Consider the following 18,126-nt stretch of genomic DNA (forward strand, 5'->3'; position numbering starts at 1 on the left):
ATATTGTATGTGTAATAAAATTTTATCTATTTCAATTAGGTCGTACGATTTAACAATCAATGATCAGACCTTCACATTATTGCCACCAATGATCAGTAGCATCAAGAAATACCAAAAAACAATTCACGGTACAACAAAAAAAATAATTTTGATTTGTTATAATAATGGGTGTGGCTTGTTTCCATAGTGATTGATGTGGTACCGTCTGTCATTGAGCCGTCGTTTGGGATTGGGAGAATATTGTACGCAATTTTGGAACACAATTTCCGCAAGAGAGAGGGCGACGAAATGCGTAATTACCTCTCGCTGCCTCCCATCATATCACCTGTTGGTTGCTCTGTTCTTCCTCTTAGCGGAAATAACCAGTTTGACCCGTTTGTGAAGACAATTGGTAAGACACCATGCAACCACCAATTATTATCACTGTATTTTAATGAGTGTTAATTTATATTTTTAGCTGATGGGCTACGAGAGAGAGGTGTCTCTCTTAAGATAGATGACAGCAGTGGCTCTATTGGTAAGAGGTACGCTCGGACTGATGAGGTCGCCATTCCTTTTGGCATTACCATTGACTTTGATACTTTGAAATCAAACACTGCCACACTGAGAGAGAGAGACTCTATGCAGCAGATAAGAGCCAAGGTGAGATGATATGCATGTTCTTAATGTTGTGTAAAACTTTGAGCAGATTTTCATTAAAATTAGTTTTTTACGAATTTTTAAAGTTGCTCAAAAATTGAGCCAAAGTCCCTGTACTATAGTACAGGGATTTTGGCCAAATTTTGCCAAAAATGAAAAGGAAAGAATTCTCCATTTTTATAATTGTTTCTGATGCATATACATGTCCTTATTTAGTGTAGAAGGTTTGAACTGATTCTGATAAAATTTGGATTTATTACAATTTTTTTAGTTTCTCAAAATTGAGCCAAAGTCCCTGTACTATTATTAGTTACATGGTAGCATTACTAAGTAGGATTCACCCCATTTCAAAATGGCTGCCACAACTTTTGCAGCCTTGCTATATATAGTATAGGGATTTTGGCCAAATTTTGTCAAAAATGAAAAGGAGATTTCTCCATTTTTATAATTTTTTATGATGCATGTACATGTACTTATGTTGTGTAGAAAGTTTGAACTGGCTCTGATCAAGTTTGGATTTTTTACAAATAAAAAAAGGGCCATGTACATCAAAAAAATTCCTGCAAGAGTATACATGTATGTAAAATAACACTGCCTATAATATTATATTTAATTTATTTTCAGGTTGAAGTTCTACCAGATTTAGTCCAAGCATTAGTCCAGGGAAGATTGACATGGAGTCAAGTAGTAGAGAAGTATCCTTTATTTATGGGACAAGAATCAACAAAATGAACCAATAATAATGACTCTGACACAAGTATTAATTTTTGATGATATTTAATTTAAGAATTCAATGACAGTAGTCGTCATATTAAAGAGCGAAGTGCTCCCACCCATAAATTTACATGAATGACCACAAATACTATCAATAATCTTCATTCAATAAAAAGCAACACACATACACACAAATTTAAAGACACAATGAAAATCAGTCAATATTGTACCGTGTTAATTAATTGCTAAAAATCACCAAAAGCTACTTAGGCCGAGGACTGATTGGCCTAGGACTGACAGGCCTGGGGCTATGAGGCCTACGGTCTTTCTTTCTCTTGATTGTTCTCTTTTTATTTCGTTTGTGCTTCTGCTGCTTAAGCTCTAATCCAGCCAGTGGAGTCATGACCATAGCAACAGAGGATGCCAGCTGGACTCCGGTACCAACCTTGTACTTGTTGATACGCTGGAGTATCCTATTGACTGCCTCTGGGTTGGATCCTTCCATGAAATCACTGCTATCAGAGACCGTAGCACTCCCTGAAGGAACAGCTAGGGTATTGGCTCTTTCTGATCTGTGACGCTCATTGTCTGATGGTGGGAGAAGCTCATTAGTACCTGAGGCCAATGGTAAGGAATTACGTCTATTTGACTCATCCAGTGTAATACCAGCTAGACTGATTGAGGGCTCTACACCATCAACTGTTGGAGGAACTGGACTGACTGGTTTTACAACTGGACTGACTGGTTTTACAACTGGAATGTCAGTAGTCCTAGGAGCTACTGGTTCATCAGTGATTGGTGTTAGAGTAGGAGGTTCAGTATCTGGTTTTGGTTGTACTGGTTCCTCAGGAGTATCCATTGATGGTTGTTTATTGGCAGGCACTAGACCAGAAGATGAATCAGTAATTGCTCTTAATGGCTTAGACACATCAGGTGTCCCTTGAACTGTATCTCCTTTACCTTCACTCTCTGCTGGTATAGGAAAAACTTCCTCAGAAACAGTTGGTATCGTACCAGTTGGTGATGCAACCATTGGCATAGTAACTGTTGGCGAAGCAACCGTTGGTGAGAGAACTGTTGGCGAAGCAACTGTTGGCGTGGCAACTGCTGGAATAGTAACTGTTGGCGTGGTGACTGTTGGTGAAGTAACCGTTGGTGAGAGAACTGTTGGCGTGTCAACTGTTGGCGTGGTTGGTATGGTAACTGTTGGCGTGGTAACAGTTGGTGAAGTAACAGTGTTTTCTTGTATTTTTCCAGACGGAGACTGAGGTGGTTGGACCTGCTCAAGAGGTTTAACTCCACTGATACCATTGGCTGTTGCAGTTTCCTTAGTTTGTGGTGCTAAAGGCACTTTAACTCCATCGCTATCCTTCCTCTGATCAGACGCCCCTGATGGTTCCTTGCTTTCTTTCTCTTCAATTGATGTTAATTTCTTTAACGATGCTTTCTCACTCTTTGCTGCCATATCCTGCAGTTTCTGTATTTCTTCAGATTTAAGTTGACTGCCTCTTCTAGTGCTGCCTCTCCTACTGGTTCCTCTGCTGGTTGGTCGTAGTGTGGTACCTTCCCTTATCTCCACCAGTAGTTTATCAACAATGCATCCATCATCATCTGGAGGTGGGGCGACAATATTGACTCCTTTCTTTCCTCCTCCTGCAGCTGCTTTGCGTGCAAGGTCTGCCTTTCTCTGCTCCTCTCTCTTCCTCTTCTTTTCCTCCATCAACACTCTCTGCTCGTTTTCCTATTAACAGAGAAATGAGTTAAGATTGAAAGTCATTTCTAGAGCCATTAGGCAAATTAGGCAGCTATTAGGCTAGTGTAAATAATTGTATTATAAACAGAATCTTATTGGTATGCGTATCCTCATTCCAAAGCATGTACTGTGTGTATGCTTTATGTGACTCACTTTGACAGCAGTTTCAATATCTGTAATGATCCCGTTGATCTCAGAGAGACAAGACTCCAGTTTGAACTTGGAGTGGTCCTCACAAAGATAGTCGGCTATTTCTTTTGTGAGTCGCTCGACGTTTTTAATACTAATCTGCAAGGTCTCAATTTCTAGCTTTGAGTCCTTAATGAAGGACTTCACTTGGTCCTTGAGGTCGTCTGGAGAGTGTTTGGTTTTCTTCTCAAGGTCTCCAACTTGAGAACTCAACTCTTTGACCTGCTGTGTAACGTACTCTAGGGAAAGCCTGGAGAGAGAGAGAGAGAGAGGAAGAAAGAAAGAAAGGGACATAACAACTTTAAATTTATCATTTCAAACTTTCTAATTTATACACACACAAACTGGGATGTAAAACATGTCTATTTATGTCTCTCTGTATCTCCCTTTCTTCTCAGTAAACATATCATAGCTATAATATTACTTGCTGGCTTTCTCAAGATGAGGCAGTTGTTCCCTCATCTTGAGCAATGCTGGGTCCTGGTCCTGGCAGACCTGTGCTATATAATGGAGGAGAGACATTCGAGGGACATTGGCTCTGGTATCCTTTAGCTTCCTTAGAGAGCTCATCTTGAATCCATACGCATCACCTGCTCTGCCACCCTATACATGATATAGGAGAAAGGTTATTTAGTAAAGAGGAGTATTGTTAGTTGTAGGGATGTATGTATAAGCAGTAGTGGAAATTGGTAGCAATAGTAAATGAATTGGTGTGGAATTCTTTAGTATCATTAACATGTCTCCACTGTTGACACAACATGCACCAAACTCACAACAAACACTACATTAGGACAATGTCATTATGAGAATACAACGATAGTTTGCATGCATGATAGTTGTAGGACGAGTGTAGGTGTAACAGTGTCACTGTGTTTTATTCTAAGCCCCAACACTCACTTACCCCATTAATGATGTTTCCTGTTATCAGAGCTACATAGCATATGTCTCTAAGTGCACTGCATTCAAGTAATTCTGTATACACAAAATTCAAATTGTAAATATATAATTCTACACTATCACTCCTCTCTTTCTCTCTTCCCCTTGCCTTGTACTCCCAGTGTTAGTAGCTCAATGGATGGCTTAATGTCATGGAGTTTGTCTGCAAATTCTAGTTTGATTTGCATTGCTTCAATACGAACTGGATATCTACAATAAACCACACATTACAATCACATACATTACTTGATTAGCTAACTGTTTGAGTGCAATTAGTCGCATGAAGAAATCTTCTCCGGCTCCAAGCAAAGACTTGTCTCCATTGAACGACTTGAGTTGATCAACCTAAGGTCAGGTAATAACATATAGACAGGTCATGCTAATCATTGTTACATTCACACTGATTGTGTAAACTACATACATGTATGTAGTAACTAAATAGTGTAAAGAATTTTTAATTGTGCTGACACTACTAATCATAATCGGCCTTTGATAAACGACCAACCACATCAATCCATGTTAGTAATTCACGATAAGAAACTTGAGAGTATTCTCAGAAATTACAGACATAACCTAATAATTGCTGTATCTGTTATATGATTTCTGTAGTGTAATTTGCTATTGGCTATATTGGGATTCAAAACTTCCTCATCATGAACATTAGTGATAATTATGATGTGCATTTGCTGCAAGCACTCTTACTAAATTCTTGTCCGGGAGGAGTTTTAGAAGAGCTTTTAACTGGTCAATGCTGATTTTGCTGTTGTCTCCATCACTGATATAACCGACCAGCTGGGCGTTAGGCATCTTGAACTGCTTCAGGAATATGTTTATATTGAGACTAGTCTTCTGATCGAGAAGATTAATGACTGTCTGTTTCTTGGCTCCTTCAGCTCCTCCATCAGGCTCATCTCCTCCTTTCTTCTTTTTCACCACTTCTTGTCTCGAGAACAGCTCTTCCACTTCGTGTGTAAGGACCTTAATCTTTGGAGCAATGTCAGGAGAGCTGGCGGAGTGATGCCAGAGTGTACCGGTCTTCACTGCAGTGTTCCTGTTGAGTTTCTCCCAATTGACCTTCTTCATTTGTTTTGCTGGTTTGTGAGCTCTTGCTATATCAAATACTGAAAGTCTGCCTCCAGCAGGGAGTGATTGGGTTCTACCATCAGGAGGGGGACGGAACCCAGCGGGTAGTGAAGCAAATGGAGGGGGAGGAGGAACACCAGGGACTCCAGGAGGTGGGGGTGGGGCACCAGGGACACCAGGGGGAGGAGGAGGAGGGGGAGGAGCACCTGGGACACCAGGAGGAGGAGGGGGAGGAGGTGGGGCTCCGGGAATTCCTGGAGGTGGAGGAGGAGGAGGTGGTGCTCCGGGGACACCAGGAGGAGGTGGAGGAGGAGGTGGTGCTCCGGGGACTCCAGGGGGAGGGGGAGGGGGAGGAGGAGGGGGTGGGAATGGAGCACCAGGTAATGCTGGAGGAGGAGGAGGGGGTGGTGGTGGTGGAGCACCAAACCCGCCGGGAGCAGGAGGAGGAGGAGGAGGAGGAGGGGGAGGGGGAGCTCCACCAGGCACTGGAGGAGGTGGTGCAGGAGGTGCTGGTGCTATAAAATAAAAACATCTAATTACTACAATCGTATACTATACAATACTATAATCATATTATATAATTCATATAGCATAACCACATTACATGACTCATACTAGCACTACCTGATGATGGAGCATTCTTAGCCTCTTTGACTGCTTTTTTAATTTTCTCCAGACTATTAGACTTGACCTGTTCTTGTGACCCACCGTCTTGCAATAAAACACAAGCACTTGTGAGCTCTTCTAATAACGGCCAGACTACATCAGACTGCTTACTGCCTCTCTCCACTAGTACCATACTCTGTAGGATATTGAGTAGATTCATGGCATGTGGTGTCCCAAGCACCTAACAAGAGATGGAAAGAGAGAGAGAGAAAGAAAGAAAGAGAGAGGGAGAAAAAGAGAGAGTGAAAGTAAGAAGGAAAGAGAAAGAGTGACAAATGAATAAAAACGACTGCCCAAAAGTGACAGACACACTATACAAGCTTATTACAGACACAACCGCTTCTTGTACCTTCTCGTAAACAAGTCGAAAGACGGCCTCGTGATTCTGCAAGTCTATACCTTCAACCTCTTGCTCTTCATTATCAGATGCTGCCCCATCCTCAAATACATCAATCTGTGTCAGGAGGACATCACTAGAGGAGGTCCTATTATATAATAATGTATAATGATGGCATAGTCTTGCTAATGATGCCGAGCTTACTTGAGCATAGCTAGTATATCGTGTAAATTTAGAGCTATAAAAATAATAATAATAATTAACAACCTGTTATTATTATTGTATTATTATGTGCGATAAATCCCAGGTCAAAACAATTACTAGAATTGTCTCACTATGCACTATAGAAATCATTAAATGGATTTACCGCTACAGCTGTTAGCAATTGATACTTCATTGTCCTATATAGATTAAGTGTGTAGCATTCATTTGCACGCTAGTTGAGGGTAACAAGTATGGCTATAATAAAGGCCTCCTTACTTGACAATTTGATGCCAATTACTCACAAATCTTAAACCACTTGGCAAAAGGCAGGCATGCATTTCACATTACACACAAGCACACACACCACACATACTCCCTCTCTCTCTCTTGCTTAAAATTTCCAAAAAACAACCATACAATTCATCTATCAGTGTGTACGGCTGGACATGGTGTGAGATTGTATGTACTTGTGCAAGCATCATGACAGAATAATTAATATAATAAATTTCATTTCATTTTCATAGTTAGATTACTCACCTAGTAGTTCGTTTCTAATTTGTATGCGTTCGTCCAGTGAATCAGATGAGGCTATTAGGCAGTTGATGAATGCAAGGACACAGACGGAGTACTCGTCTGTTTCGCTGGTCCTCAGCTCTTGAATCAGTTTACTGAAGCGGTGGGGCTGAGCACAATTTTTCTGTAAGACAACAATAAACACAAATTAAATCACACACACAAGACATAGCTTGCATACTTTATAATGAGTGAGGGCATCAAGGGCTAGCGAGTGTCCCTCTTCAGAGTAGAGAGATAGAGCACTTAGGAGCTCAAAGACTTGGACCTTGACCAGCCTATTGTTAGAGTCTAGCTCTGTAAAGTGAAGAAATTTATTAATAACTCGATACAAAAGGACCAGTTCTACTTACCCTCGCTTAGCTTACGGACGTATTTCTGCTCTGGGTAGTGTATGATGAAGTCGAGGCCGACCTGAGAGTTCATGACTGCTTTGATGCATCCAACGCACTCCAACTGGCGGATAGCGTCAGTCAAAGAAGCAAAGCCTTTCTCGGCCAGTATCTGCAGGGCATCAAAGATAGCCGATAGGCCTCCCTGCTCGAGAAATCCTTCCATCCAGGCCCTGTCGGCTTTCTTGAGGACATTCTTCAAACTGGTGAAGTGCTGGGCTCGGTGCAGGAGTGTTATGCAGAGCTCCGGATCTGCTCCCTCGAGATTGGTGACTCCTGATTCCGAGGGAGGCTTGTCTTTTTTGACAAGGTTCTTGGCTTTTCCCCACATTTCAAGGCCAGGGGTAGGTTAGGAGACCTTGTTTTAAAAAGAGAGAAATGTTTCTTGTTTTGCCAAGTGGTGAAGAAGAATTCGCTTAATAAACCATGACCACATTGCAATTAAAACAACTACAGGAAGAGCGTCGATATAATAAAAAGCATCATTTCCGTCATAACAAAATTAATGACCTCAATTTCCTGAAAACTGATACTATAATGCATGACTGATGCAAGCAAAATACATTTCTAACAGCATGGAAAAATTAACATACTAAATTGATAAATTTCAAAATAAATATAATTTGTGACACATGCAGTGTATGTTAGTTATAAACACTGAAGCATTCTATCACACGTGGCATGAAGATGTCCAAAAGTGACTCCTAATAAGGCAAAAAAAAATATTTAAAATGTGGTTCAAAAATTACATCCGCCCATACATGCGTACATGTACATACCTCTTCATGAGGACAGAGCTCTCTTGCTTTCTGCTCAATCATGGAACAGACTAAAATGGCTGCAACCCCAACGCTCAATGAAGATATGAAAAAAGACTGTCTTATTATCCTCATGTGCTTTGGAGGCCAAATGAAAGCGACAAAAACTAAAAAAAGGAAAAATAATATACACATAGTGTAAAACAGGCTGGCAAAATGAAGGAGGAACAAGTAAACAATAGGAAATATGAGGGTTGCTCATGTTATTGTGAGATTAGATAATAAAAACTATAATCATAGTAGCTATGAAACTCATTGTTATATCAACACAAACTCCCTACCTCCCACACCGGCAAACATGACTGTCAAGATTGGTATAAATACGCCCATCGTGACTCCTATTACATACTCATGAATGATCGATGAAGCAAACAAAGGGACAAAGAGGACCAAAGGCTTGAAACGTGTAACCTTCAGAGAAAGGATATATAATTAAAAATTATCACTAGAGAGCCAGTGATCAAACACACAGATGGAGCGATAATATTTAAAGTGAATTAGCACATAGGTATCAATTCAAAGTATTTATCCTCTGTGTTGGGTTATTAATTTATATATCATCATGATAATTATATAGTAGTAACAATTAATTTTTTTGCTTAACCATAGTGCAGAATTTTGAGCAACATAAAAAATCATTAAAAAATCCAAATGTGATCGAAATCAGCTCAAATTTTCTACACAACATAAGAACATGTATATGTATCAGAAAATTATAAAAATGAAGAATTCTTTTCTTTTCAATTTTGGCCAAGTTTGGCGAGTGATTCTGTACTGTAACAGTACAGGGACTTTGGCCCAGATTTTGAGCAACTTAAAAAATTCATAAAACTTCCAAACTCAATTCAAATTTTCCACGTAACATAAAACAATGCACATGTATCAGAGAAATTTATAAAAATGAAAATTTCTGATACCTTGTACCATTACAAGGTATAATACCCTTGTATAGGGTATCAATGTTCACACGTGCATTCACTAGAATTGCTTTAAGCTCTCTGTCTATCACGATTCTCATTAAGAGTTACAATTAGTTTAGCTACCTTTCTGACATCATTGTAGAGATAGTCGTGTATAAAATGATGAGGTATGTTATTCCACTTCCGATAAAACTCAGTGAATATAGTCGAGTTCCACCAATCCTAGAATGATTTCACATTAGCACTAATCATGATAGGAGGAATAGTTTACATAGAAAGACCAGATAGTATTAAATTTATTTTATCTAAAGTGTTTATGCACGCATTTCCTTACTGAATAAAACTCTCTGTCAGCAAAACCAGTTATTTCAGCTCCAAAGTTCATCCACCCGTGCATTACGCATATTGATGCAAGAGTGCTTACTGCAAATCCTGGAGGTATAGCAACGATGAAACAATGGACCAATTCCTTCCAACTATAGGGATGAAATAGACTAAGATAATTCATACAAGAAATATTAGCAAATTGCAAAATTTCGGTGATTGGCGAACTTTAATTTGGTGAATTTGTGGCCACGTGCCATTGAGCATGTGCAAAATGACTCAAAGTGGTGGGTTTCATTCTGGCAAATGGCCATCAAAGCACCAAATTAGCCAAATTAACTCCCTCCAAAGTTTTCTGCTATATTAATATTATGGTACTCTGATACGACTTACTGTAATGATTTTGGATACAGGTAGCGAGAGAAGAATGGCAAAACTATCAGCAGTGAAATTATAAACTAGAAAAAAGTAAATATAAGTGTACTACTCCCTTTCCTCTTTCTGATAATCTTACACAAGCCAAATATATGATAGCTTTTTGCCAATTCACAGGCCCAGAATTTCTAAATGAAAAGTAAACACAAATTATCAAATTGGATTTCCTACTTCTTACCTAGGATAGTGATCTCTGTATAATAATGTAGGACAGAACAGAAAGTAGATATACTGACGGAACGATCCAACTTTAGGACTCATTTGACCCTCATACCACACAGCAGGGCCAGTCTTATCATCCTTGCTCCAAGGATACAATACCTTGTATGCATTCTCACGCACAAACGAATAAGTTTTCATACAGAAACGTAACTATAGCAAAAGAAATCTAAACAAAAAATGTCATCAGTGTACCTGCTCGATTGCAAGTGTAGTTACAACAAATGGTGGTAGTTTGAAGTATCCTTTTGCCCACCATAAAGTAGGGAAGGTCCCAATAAACATACACACATACATGAGCCCAAATACAGGATCAAACAGGACACTGAGCTTTCTCAAATGAAGCCAAGCCTAAATGAAGCATACAAATACTTATATTAACTAGAAAACAAGTTTAGAATAATAATAGATTTGAACCATTTAAATAATGGATAAACACCTCCTATGAGGTGTCTATGGAATTTGGAAACCGAGGGTGAAGCCCGAGGTTACAAATTCCATAAACGCCTCATAGGAGGTGTTTATCTGTTTTAAACATATTCATGGGAACATAGTTATTACAAGTGGTTATAATTAGGCTCAAGCAATGGTAATGGTACGGTATTCTGTTCAATGGCTTCCATGAAGTGGTCTCACACCTCATTCATATCATTAACATCAAACAGAATTATTCGTAAATAGTTTAATACTGGTTTATTATTTAATTTCAGCCTTGAGCCTTTTGATATCAAATTGCCAATTCAATTAACAGTAAGTTCAAAAGATAGTTTAGTGTTATATCAACTGTGAAAGTTTGTGACATGGACTATTACAAAATTATACTGAGATTTTCTAAGCAGAAATGTGTTATGTTGTGGTCAAGCATTAAATAGATGCAGCACCTACTTAATACTGACCACAATAGAGCATACACATTTCTACTTGCCTATCATGCAAATTTAAAAGGAAAATCACAGTAATCTAAGAAAGGATCTAAGCTAATAAAAAAGTGCACTAGTCAGTGTGACACTCAATGATAACAGGTGTCCTTGGCAGTTGTGCAGTAGCAGTTAGTAGACAAGTACCATTACAGTAAACAGGTTGGACTAGTCAGTTGTCTCTTACCATAAAGCATGGGTAGAACAGGAAGCCAGCTATTAGAATCAACACTTCTAACATCATAGCTCTGCCAATGTCCCCCAGAGATCCCCAGCCACCAAAGTAATAGTCTACATTCCAATACAACCTATTAGAAAGGAGAGTACTACTAATCAATGGTTCAGAGTCTAATATTACCATTAACCATGCATAGAATGTCAATCAACATATCACTATAATAATTGTGAGGCAGTGGTCATAGGTATACATTCTTAAATAGAGCCCTCGAGTTCTATGTCCTATCTGTAATTTGGATTACTCTATAGGCCTCTATTTCTTCCTTAGCTTCCACAATATACGTAATTGAGACAGGCATTAATTGGAGAAAAGCTTCAATTAAAGAATACATACTAATTTCCTTGATTGCAGCTATTGCATTATAATACCATAGACCATTATAAAACAAAAAGTAAACATTATGCACCATACAATAACAACAATACAATACATTCATAGACTACACCTACTGTCCAGCCTCCATGGAGTCATGGGCAATGAAGCAAAGAAGGTAAAAGGCTGTAGCAGTAAGCCCAATGAGTACCAGTGAACGAATGTGCTCATTGTCCTTGACTAGCTGCCTGCAATAAATAATAATTTAAATGACACTGACACATTCAAAGCATATCATTAAAGTATATATAAGAGAGTCTCTAACATGAATCCAAATCACAATATTACACTCTACATCTAAATAAGACAGATACATTAATTATTTAGAAAAATGCTGCAGTTTAAACTAGCTCCAAATAAAATAGCTAAATATTTGTTGTGCTTACTCGAACGGGGACTCTCTCTTTTTAAAAACTACCACGCGAGGATCAGCAGAAACTTGCGGTCTAAAAATGGAATTCAATATGTTACTGACCTCGTCAATAAAAACAACAATAGATTTACTTTTTCATCTCATCTGTTCCATTGCTCTTCATCTTCAAGCTTCGCCCAAAATGAGCCTCGCCCTATGGCCTACGTTGGAAAAATGTGGGCGTGGAGGGTAGTGAATAAAAACATTATTATTGCTAATTAAGGCCGCGTTTACACAGCTATGGTTTCAAGCAAAAACGAATGCTTTTGTTTGCGTTTGCACCTTCTTTTACACAGAAACGTGCGAAAACGCTATGAAACGGGCTTCCAAAGTGGAGACTTTTGAAAACGCATACATTTGAAAACGGTAGCGTTTCTGTGTAAACAGCTAAAAACGAATACATTATCAAAAAAGGCACAAAAAGCTAAATCCTAGTAATATATCAGAAAGTATACTCACTACTGGTCGTATTTTCTACAAATATAGCAAGCTTTGTCAGAAAGAAAGTTGCTTTCAAAGCACATTTTCCTTGCCCACCGCCATTTTATTTTACAAGTTATTAATTAAAATTATTATGCGTGTACGTTATTAACATTAATTAAAGTTATCCTGGCTGTGTAAACGCGTACGCATTGAAAACGTTGCGATACAAAATTCAAGTAAACCGTTGCTGCTGCTAGGATTTTTATACTTGTTTCTCTTGCGTTAAAAATAATAATTAATTCACATTAACATTAGTAGTAGTAGCTCTCATATTTATCTGTTAATTTAAGTGTCATTTGTTTCGACTGCTTCTTCTGGTTATTTTTCTTTTCCTTCTCTTCCTTGTCTCTTAATATTCTCTTCCTAGCACACAAAGTAAAGTCTTCCTCCTCATCATCATCATCGCTCTCTTCCTCTCTCTCTTCCTTCTCCTCCTTCTTTGCAGCGGCCATATGCAATTCAGCTTTACGACCCGAAGCCTGAGGCAGTTCAGATAATCTTTTCTCTCTCTCTTCCTCTCCTTCTTTTATCTCTTTCATTTCTCCGGCGGACACAAAGCGACCAGCGTACAACCCACTTGAAGACGTTGCTGTGGATTCCAAGGAGGTGGTGGACGGCTGGAGACTCGTACTGAGAATATTCGATTGATAAGAGGACATCTCTTCACTCCCGATTGTTGCCAAGTGACCAGCTGACTGAAACTTGACGCCATATTTCGCCAGTCGTCCTTTCTTCTCAGCTATCTTTCTCTCCGATTCCGCTATCTCTTCACTCTTTCTCTTACGAAGAGCAGAAACAATAGCTTCTCTGCTCTCTATCATAGCTGCCACATCAACCACAGGTTTGACTGCAGAAGCACCGGAAGATGAAGAGGATTGACGTTTTTTTCTAAAGTCCATTGGCTTAAATCCAGGGAGGTCACCACCCTCTAATAATTGCTGGTATCTATGTGTGAGGGAGTTTAGATATTATAACATACTGTATGTATTATAATATAAAAATACAATGATGTTTGTTTGAGCAGAAAAGTAAACTGGATTAACTTTAAAGATTCCATGGTTAAAGTCAATTGAAGTGATGGTTTTACTAATGGACTAGCTGATACTAGTGTAGCAAAAGAGCAACTGATAATCAATAACAAGTACATTCATCTTTTATCTCTACATGTTATTATTATTATATCAAGTATGGATTTGCTTCACTACCTTTCCACTTTCATTTGTGCCCTCTCTTTAGCAACAGCTTTCAACGATGCTTTCTTCTGCTGGATCTCCTCTGCTGTCCCCTTGGGTGTCTTAGTCTTTAGGCCAGTCTCAAACTGCTTCAAGTCTTTAAGTCTCTAAAATCATAAATTAATATAAATATAACATTGAGTTTTCTTCTAGCCACATCAATAAAAATTTATGTATCAATAAAGTTTATGTATAAGAACATACTACACAACCAAAAGTTATCATGCCTGAATCAGCACTTTTGCCCCAAAATAATTGAACATGTCTGATATCCTATACTGGTACAGCCCTGACACATTATATTATAGATCATGCCTGATATTCTGGGATGAATCAGTACAAATTTTATCATGATTGTATCATGGCTGATTTTCGCAGTTGTATCATGACTGATTACACGAAAACCATGATTCAGGGCTGATATCAGTACAGATTCAGACTGATATCAGTCCTGATCTAAGCGATAACAATTGGTTGTGTACATGTATAGGCATTGTATGCACATAACATACATAATATGCTACACAGTACATGTACAATTTAAATAATAGCATATAGTATTGTTTAATACACTGTACACAGTACCTGTCTGTGATGGTGGTCATAAGAGTTGAGGTGATTGTCATACTCTGAATATTTGTTATACTGCTTCTCACATAACTCGCAATGATAGGTCTTCCGTAATTCTTGTGTTGCGTCAGCTATAGCCAGCTCCTTAGCAACCTGCGCCTGTAAAGAAAGAATGAGACAAGATAGATTAAAGAAAGAGAGGGTGTTTTTTATATATTTCTGACACACTGTCAGAAATATATCAAAATAGTAGATAGATCATTAGTCTTACCTTATATTTATCAATGAGGCCTGGTGTGAGCTCCTTCTCAATCTCTAATTGTTTCCTTTTCTCTGTTGCTTCAGATGCTAAGTCCAACTATTAAGGAAGAGAGAGCCAAGTCTCTATAGCTACTGCATGGGTAATTATATTATATAGGGTTACCTCCAGGCATGGGGTCAAGCACTTGGTGCTTGTACTTAAGTACAAATAAGCACAGCTTTCTAAGTACTTAATGCTGCTTAAAAGTACCTTTTCAATATAATCTATGTGCTTCGTCGTACTTGTACTTAATTACTTTTACAAATTTACAAAAGTGCTTTTAAAGCACAGCAAAAATTACACACGAATAGTGTACATGTACATCTACATGTAGATGTACATCTACATATACATCTACATGGTACATGTACAGGTACATGTACATGTACATGTACATTCAGACACACATAAGTACATGTATATTCTGTATTTTTATTATTAAAAAAAAATCTTACCACACATGTAAAAAAACATGTACATGTACATGTAGTATACAAGTTTAGTAGCACATTGTGTGACTGTGTGTTAGCTTGAAGAATGGTAATGGCATCACCATTAGTGGTATCACTCCAAAGCTCTCTGCTGTTTCCATTTATTATGAACAATTGACAGAGTTAGTGTTTATTAGATGCAATAGTAAATTAACTATAATTGTAATTTTACTTTATTTTTACACTTATTGACTATCTAGTACTTATTAATGTAATTAAGCACTCTGGGGAATGCTTGTTCTTTGTACTTAAGCACTTATGTTAAAGCTATAGATTGTGCTTGTGCTGGTAATTCTAAAACATTTAAGTGCTTGTGTTTGTGTTTAAGCACATTTCCTAGTGCTTGACCCCATATCTGGTTACCTCCATCTGGAATCTCCCAAGGCCCATGTTGTCTCCCTTTAGCTCTAATGGTATTGGATCCTTCCTACCTGATTAGTATTACATTATTACAAGAGAGGAGGGAATAGGAAAGAGAGGGGTGAGAGAAAGGGGTGAGGGAGAGAAAAAGGTGAGAGAAGGGAGTATCTTAATCAATGTTCCAATTAATTATAGGCAATAAGGTATGTACCTTGTGTACAAACAAGGTAATAAAGTTAGTTACAAAGTATTTGTTACCTCATTAGTTGTTTTAATGGGTGGGCATTAATTGGAGGTTCCCTAATTGGCTAACCTTGTTCATTCTTTCCCAGCCCTCCGCTGGTAGACCAACCCATCTTTTGCATCAACACGAACCCCATATTATTCTAAGATAAGTATAAAAGGTAAAGAGACATTCACTACATTATAATAATACTTTAGGAATGGGAATGTGAAGACCAGCACTTTCATCAGGTTCTATACCATCCACAGCATCATCGTAAGAGGTAACATCAGAGGCCTAATGAAAGGAAGAAGGAGCAGAAAAGGAAGATCATCTTTCTCTATCCCAGATCTCACTGTCGTGTCCCTTTTCTCAGAAAATCTAGTGAACTTAGCCGCCATTTTGTTTAGAGGATGTGGTCACTGGTCAGGAACGCAGCCATTTTCAAAGGGGTGTGGTCAAACGAGCCCCGCCTTGTTTTGCACTTTGCAGAAAATGGCAGCCGCTGACACAACTGATAGTATTTTACTAGAGGCTGGCTCTGACCCAGCCTTTATGAAGCTCCAAGGAGACACTGCACCCTTAGAATTACTAGCAGAGGTATGCAAAATTTGTATTGTTGTACCACTACTAATTTGATATTTATTTTAGTTTCTGAGGTGTGTAATGAGTGAGGAATTTCCTGCTGCTAGATTGCTCTGTCAGAAAGGTATTATGAAGTCAGAGTCCTTAAAAGTGTTACTGAGAAACTATAATTATAGTTTCTGTGCACATTGCAGGCATTTTTGTGGTCTGAGCCACGCCCAAAATATCATGTTCCATATTTTAAATGTTCACTGTCACTATAATTTGCACTTTCTCTGTGATATTGAATGCACTTTGTTCATGTGTCCATTTCATAATTTTTTTGTTTGTTAAATCTATATCATTATTTAGTTCTGTCTCTTGAGCCTGGAAACAAGACGGCTCAGGACTTTTTACCCTGTCTGGAAGAAAGAATCCAGTTAGGTAAATGTCTAAGAAATCACATTTAGCAATGCCAAAACTTTGCTGGTCATTAAATTAATGTCTCCAAAAGCTATCTGTTTATGTTTGTGTTTGGTATAAATTACCACAAATAGTCTAGGAATTGACACTAAACATTGGGCAATTTAATGAACACAATACCACTTTAATGGCTCTATGACCTCAAAAATGTATCTAATTTTACACACGAGCTGCATCTATGTGGCATGCACTGTATTAATATTGCTTTTCTTGTATGTAATAGATAATGAATTGGAGACAGAATCATCATCCAGTGAAGAGAGTGAAGATGATGATGATGATGATGATGATGATGATGATGACGGTGACAGCAATGACAGTAGCTCAGATGAAGGTTCAAAGGCTAATGGAGTAGATGAGCATAATGGTCATCGTCATTGTGGTTGTCATGCTAGCGATCATCAAAGGGATCATTAACTGCTCTCACAGACTCCCTTGATTATTTGTTTACATTAAATCACCATCATTAGCTTGCATTTTTAAAATGCCTTAGCTTGCGGTACGTCTCTACTGAATGCTTTATTGTTGAAAGTATAAAATAGTAATATAAAAATTTAATAATATAAAAGGACAATATTCAATCAGAAGATAGATTAGGGAATAAAAATTGTTATAATTGTGAGTGACTATCTTTTGTAGTTTAATGTTTGTTTTCAAACAGCAGGCTTGACATTCTGTTCAAAGCGTCCCTGCACATTTCCAGCCGGTAGATAATTGGCAACAACATAAGTTGTCTGTCCTCTCACAGTATATCCAAAGCCAGCTTCCTTTGAGCTCGCCCACAGTAATTGTGTAAAGTGGCCGGTAGATGAGGAAAAGCCCGGGCGATCAAAACTGTAATCTTTAATTTCATTGTACCACATTTCTGCTGTGTATGAGGCTGTGAGTGTACCGCCAGAGTAATAGGCCAAGTTTTGTCCCATTCCATCATGATTTCCATGCTGGAGGCTGCCTGTAGAAGCTAAATGGTCTGCCCATTCCTGTGCTTTTGCCGCAGCTTCAGCTGACCATTTGAGAGGAGGCGAGCCGTGCTTTCTCCTGTATCTGTTGTGAGCAGCAAGGAGATCCTTGGAGAACTCATCAGGACCATTAGAACCTTTTTAATGCAGGGTTTAAATTAAAATCTGAAGAAAAATTACTTACCTTTACAGCAGCAGCAACCCATTGTGTGGTGATCTGTAATGGAAGATCTTCAGATTTCTATGATTTTATAATGCATGACAATAATCACAAAATTAGATTTTTAGCACTAACTGCATTTGCGCATGCGCAGTGGGC

At 38.4% G+C, this 18,126-nt stretch overlaps 6 protein-coding genes across 9 annotated transcripts in view; 2 read left to right on the plus strand and 4 right to left on the minus strand.

The window, feature by feature from the left end:
• The window catches only part of LOC100635899 (glycine--tRNA ligase-like), a 13,446-nt gene extending 12,005 nt beyond the window's left edge, over window positions 1–1,441 (plus strand). Inside the window, exons 7-10 of the mRNA XM_003386048.3 lie at window positions 40–128; window positions 188–391; window positions 458–642; window positions 1,264–1,441. Of these exons, the coding sequence (XP_003386096.2) occupies window positions 40–128; window positions 188–391; window positions 458–642; window positions 1,264–1,371 (586 nt within the window). The 3' untranslated portion in view covers window positions 1,372–1,441. The remainder of the gene's footprint in view (window positions 1–39; window positions 129–187; window positions 392–457; window positions 643–1,263) is intronic.
• Window positions 1,442–1,499: 58 nt separating this feature from the next.
• On the minus strand, window positions 1,500–7,891 carry LOC100638768 (inverted formin-2-like). The gene is made up of 13 exons (XM_019995668.1): window positions 7,448–7,891; window positions 7,276–7,391; window positions 7,059–7,218; window positions 6,522–6,555; window positions 6,330–6,465; window positions 5,939–6,161; window positions 4,934–5,829; window positions 4,491–4,576; window positions 4,341–4,441; window positions 4,197–4,267; window positions 3,720–3,898; window positions 3,260–3,545; window positions 1,500–3,094 (listed from the first exon to the last, which is right to left on the minus strand). Exons 1-13 carry the CDS (start codon window positions 7,815–7,817, stop codon window positions 1,616–1,618), a joined length of 4,137 nt encoding a protein of 1,378 aa, XP_019851227.1. The 5' UTR covers window positions 7,818–7,891; the 3' UTR covers window positions 1,500–1,615.
• An 80-nt stretch (window positions 7,892–7,971) lies between these two features.
• Window positions 7,972–12,704, minus strand: LOC105312507 (sterol O-acyltransferase 1-like). Of its 3 annotated transcripts, XM_019995671.1 has the most exons (14): window positions 12,601–12,704; window positions 12,234–12,302; window positions 12,116–12,175; window positions 11,807–11,917; window positions 11,307–11,427; window positions 10,398–10,553; window positions 10,162–10,355; window positions 10,063–10,111; window positions 9,942–10,006; window positions 9,559–9,700; window positions 9,348–9,446; window positions 8,586–8,715; window positions 8,266–8,411; window positions 7,972–8,190 (listed from the first exon to the last, which is right to left on the minus strand). In XM_019995671.1, exons 2-14 carry the CDS (start codon window positions 12,263–12,265, stop codon window positions 8,131–8,133), a joined length of 1,365 nt encoding a protein of 454 aa, XP_019851230.1. In that variant the 5' UTR covers window positions 12,266–12,302; window positions 12,601–12,704; the 3' UTR covers window positions 7,972–8,130. The 3 variants fall into 3 exon arrangements, with proteins under 3 accessions (XP_019851230.1, XP_019851231.1, XP_019851232.1); XM_019995672.1 differs by lacking the exon at window positions 12,601–12,704 and having other exon boundaries at window positions 12,234–12,417; XM_019995673.1 differs by lacking the exons at window positions 12,116–12,175; window positions 12,234–12,302; window positions 12,601–12,704 and having other exon boundaries at window positions 11,803–11,887.
• Window positions 12,705–12,814: 110 nt separating this feature from the next.
• LOC100638897 (G patch domain-containing protein 8-like) lies at window positions 12,815–16,239 on the minus strand. 2 transcript variants are annotated; one of them, XM_003386070.3, is made up of 8 exons: window positions 16,158–16,239; window positions 16,015–16,098; window positions 15,892–15,964; window positions 15,582–15,649; window positions 14,698–14,784; window positions 14,442–14,585; window positions 13,830–13,963; window positions 12,815–13,569 (listed from the first exon to the last, which is right to left on the minus strand). In XM_003386070.3, the coding sequence occupies exons 1-8, from the start codon at window positions 16,200–16,202 to the stop codon at window positions 12,876–12,878; spliced, it is 1,329 nt and encodes a 442-aa protein (XP_003386118.1). In that variant the 5' UTR covers window positions 16,203–16,239; the 3' UTR covers window positions 12,815–12,875. The 2 variants fall into 2 exon arrangements, with proteins under 2 accessions (XP_003386118.1, XP_019851233.1); XM_019995674.1 differs by lacking the exon at window positions 15,582–15,649 and having other exon boundaries at window positions 16,015–16,199.
• A 52-nt stretch (window positions 16,240–16,291) lies between these two features.
• Window positions 16,292–17,324, plus strand: LOC109581508 (glutamate-rich protein 2-like). Its single transcript, XM_019995675.1, has 4 exons — window positions 16,292–16,401; window positions 16,453–16,510; window positions 16,738–16,809; window positions 17,072–17,324. Exons 1-4 carry the CDS (start codon window positions 16,297–16,299, stop codon window positions 17,263–17,265), a joined length of 429 nt encoding a protein of 142 aa, XP_019851234.1. The 5' UTR covers window positions 16,292–16,296; the 3' UTR covers window positions 17,266–17,324.
• A 42-nt stretch (window positions 17,325–17,366) lies between these two features.
• LOC100639024 (Golgi-associated plant pathogenesis-related protein 1-like) lies at window positions 17,367–18,079 on the minus strand. The gene is made up of 2 exons (XM_003386071.3): window positions 17,992–18,079; window positions 17,367–17,944 (listed from the first exon to the last, which is right to left on the minus strand). Exons 1-2 carry the CDS (start codon window positions 18,011–18,013, stop codon window positions 17,502–17,504), a joined length of 465 nt encoding a protein of 154 aa, XP_003386119.1. The 5' UTR covers window positions 18,014–18,079; the 3' UTR covers window positions 17,367–17,501.
• Window positions 18,080–18,126: the final 47 nt, after the last annotated feature.

This window comes from Amphimedon queenslandica, unplaced genomic scaffold (genome assembly GCF_000090795.2).
Source record: "Amphimedon queenslandica unplaced genomic scaffold, v1.1 AMPQUscaffold_13436, whole genome shotgun sequence".
In the NCBI taxonomy this organism is placed as follows: Eukaryota; Metazoa; Porifera; class Demospongiae; order Haplosclerida; family Niphatidae; genus Amphimedon; species Amphimedon queenslandica.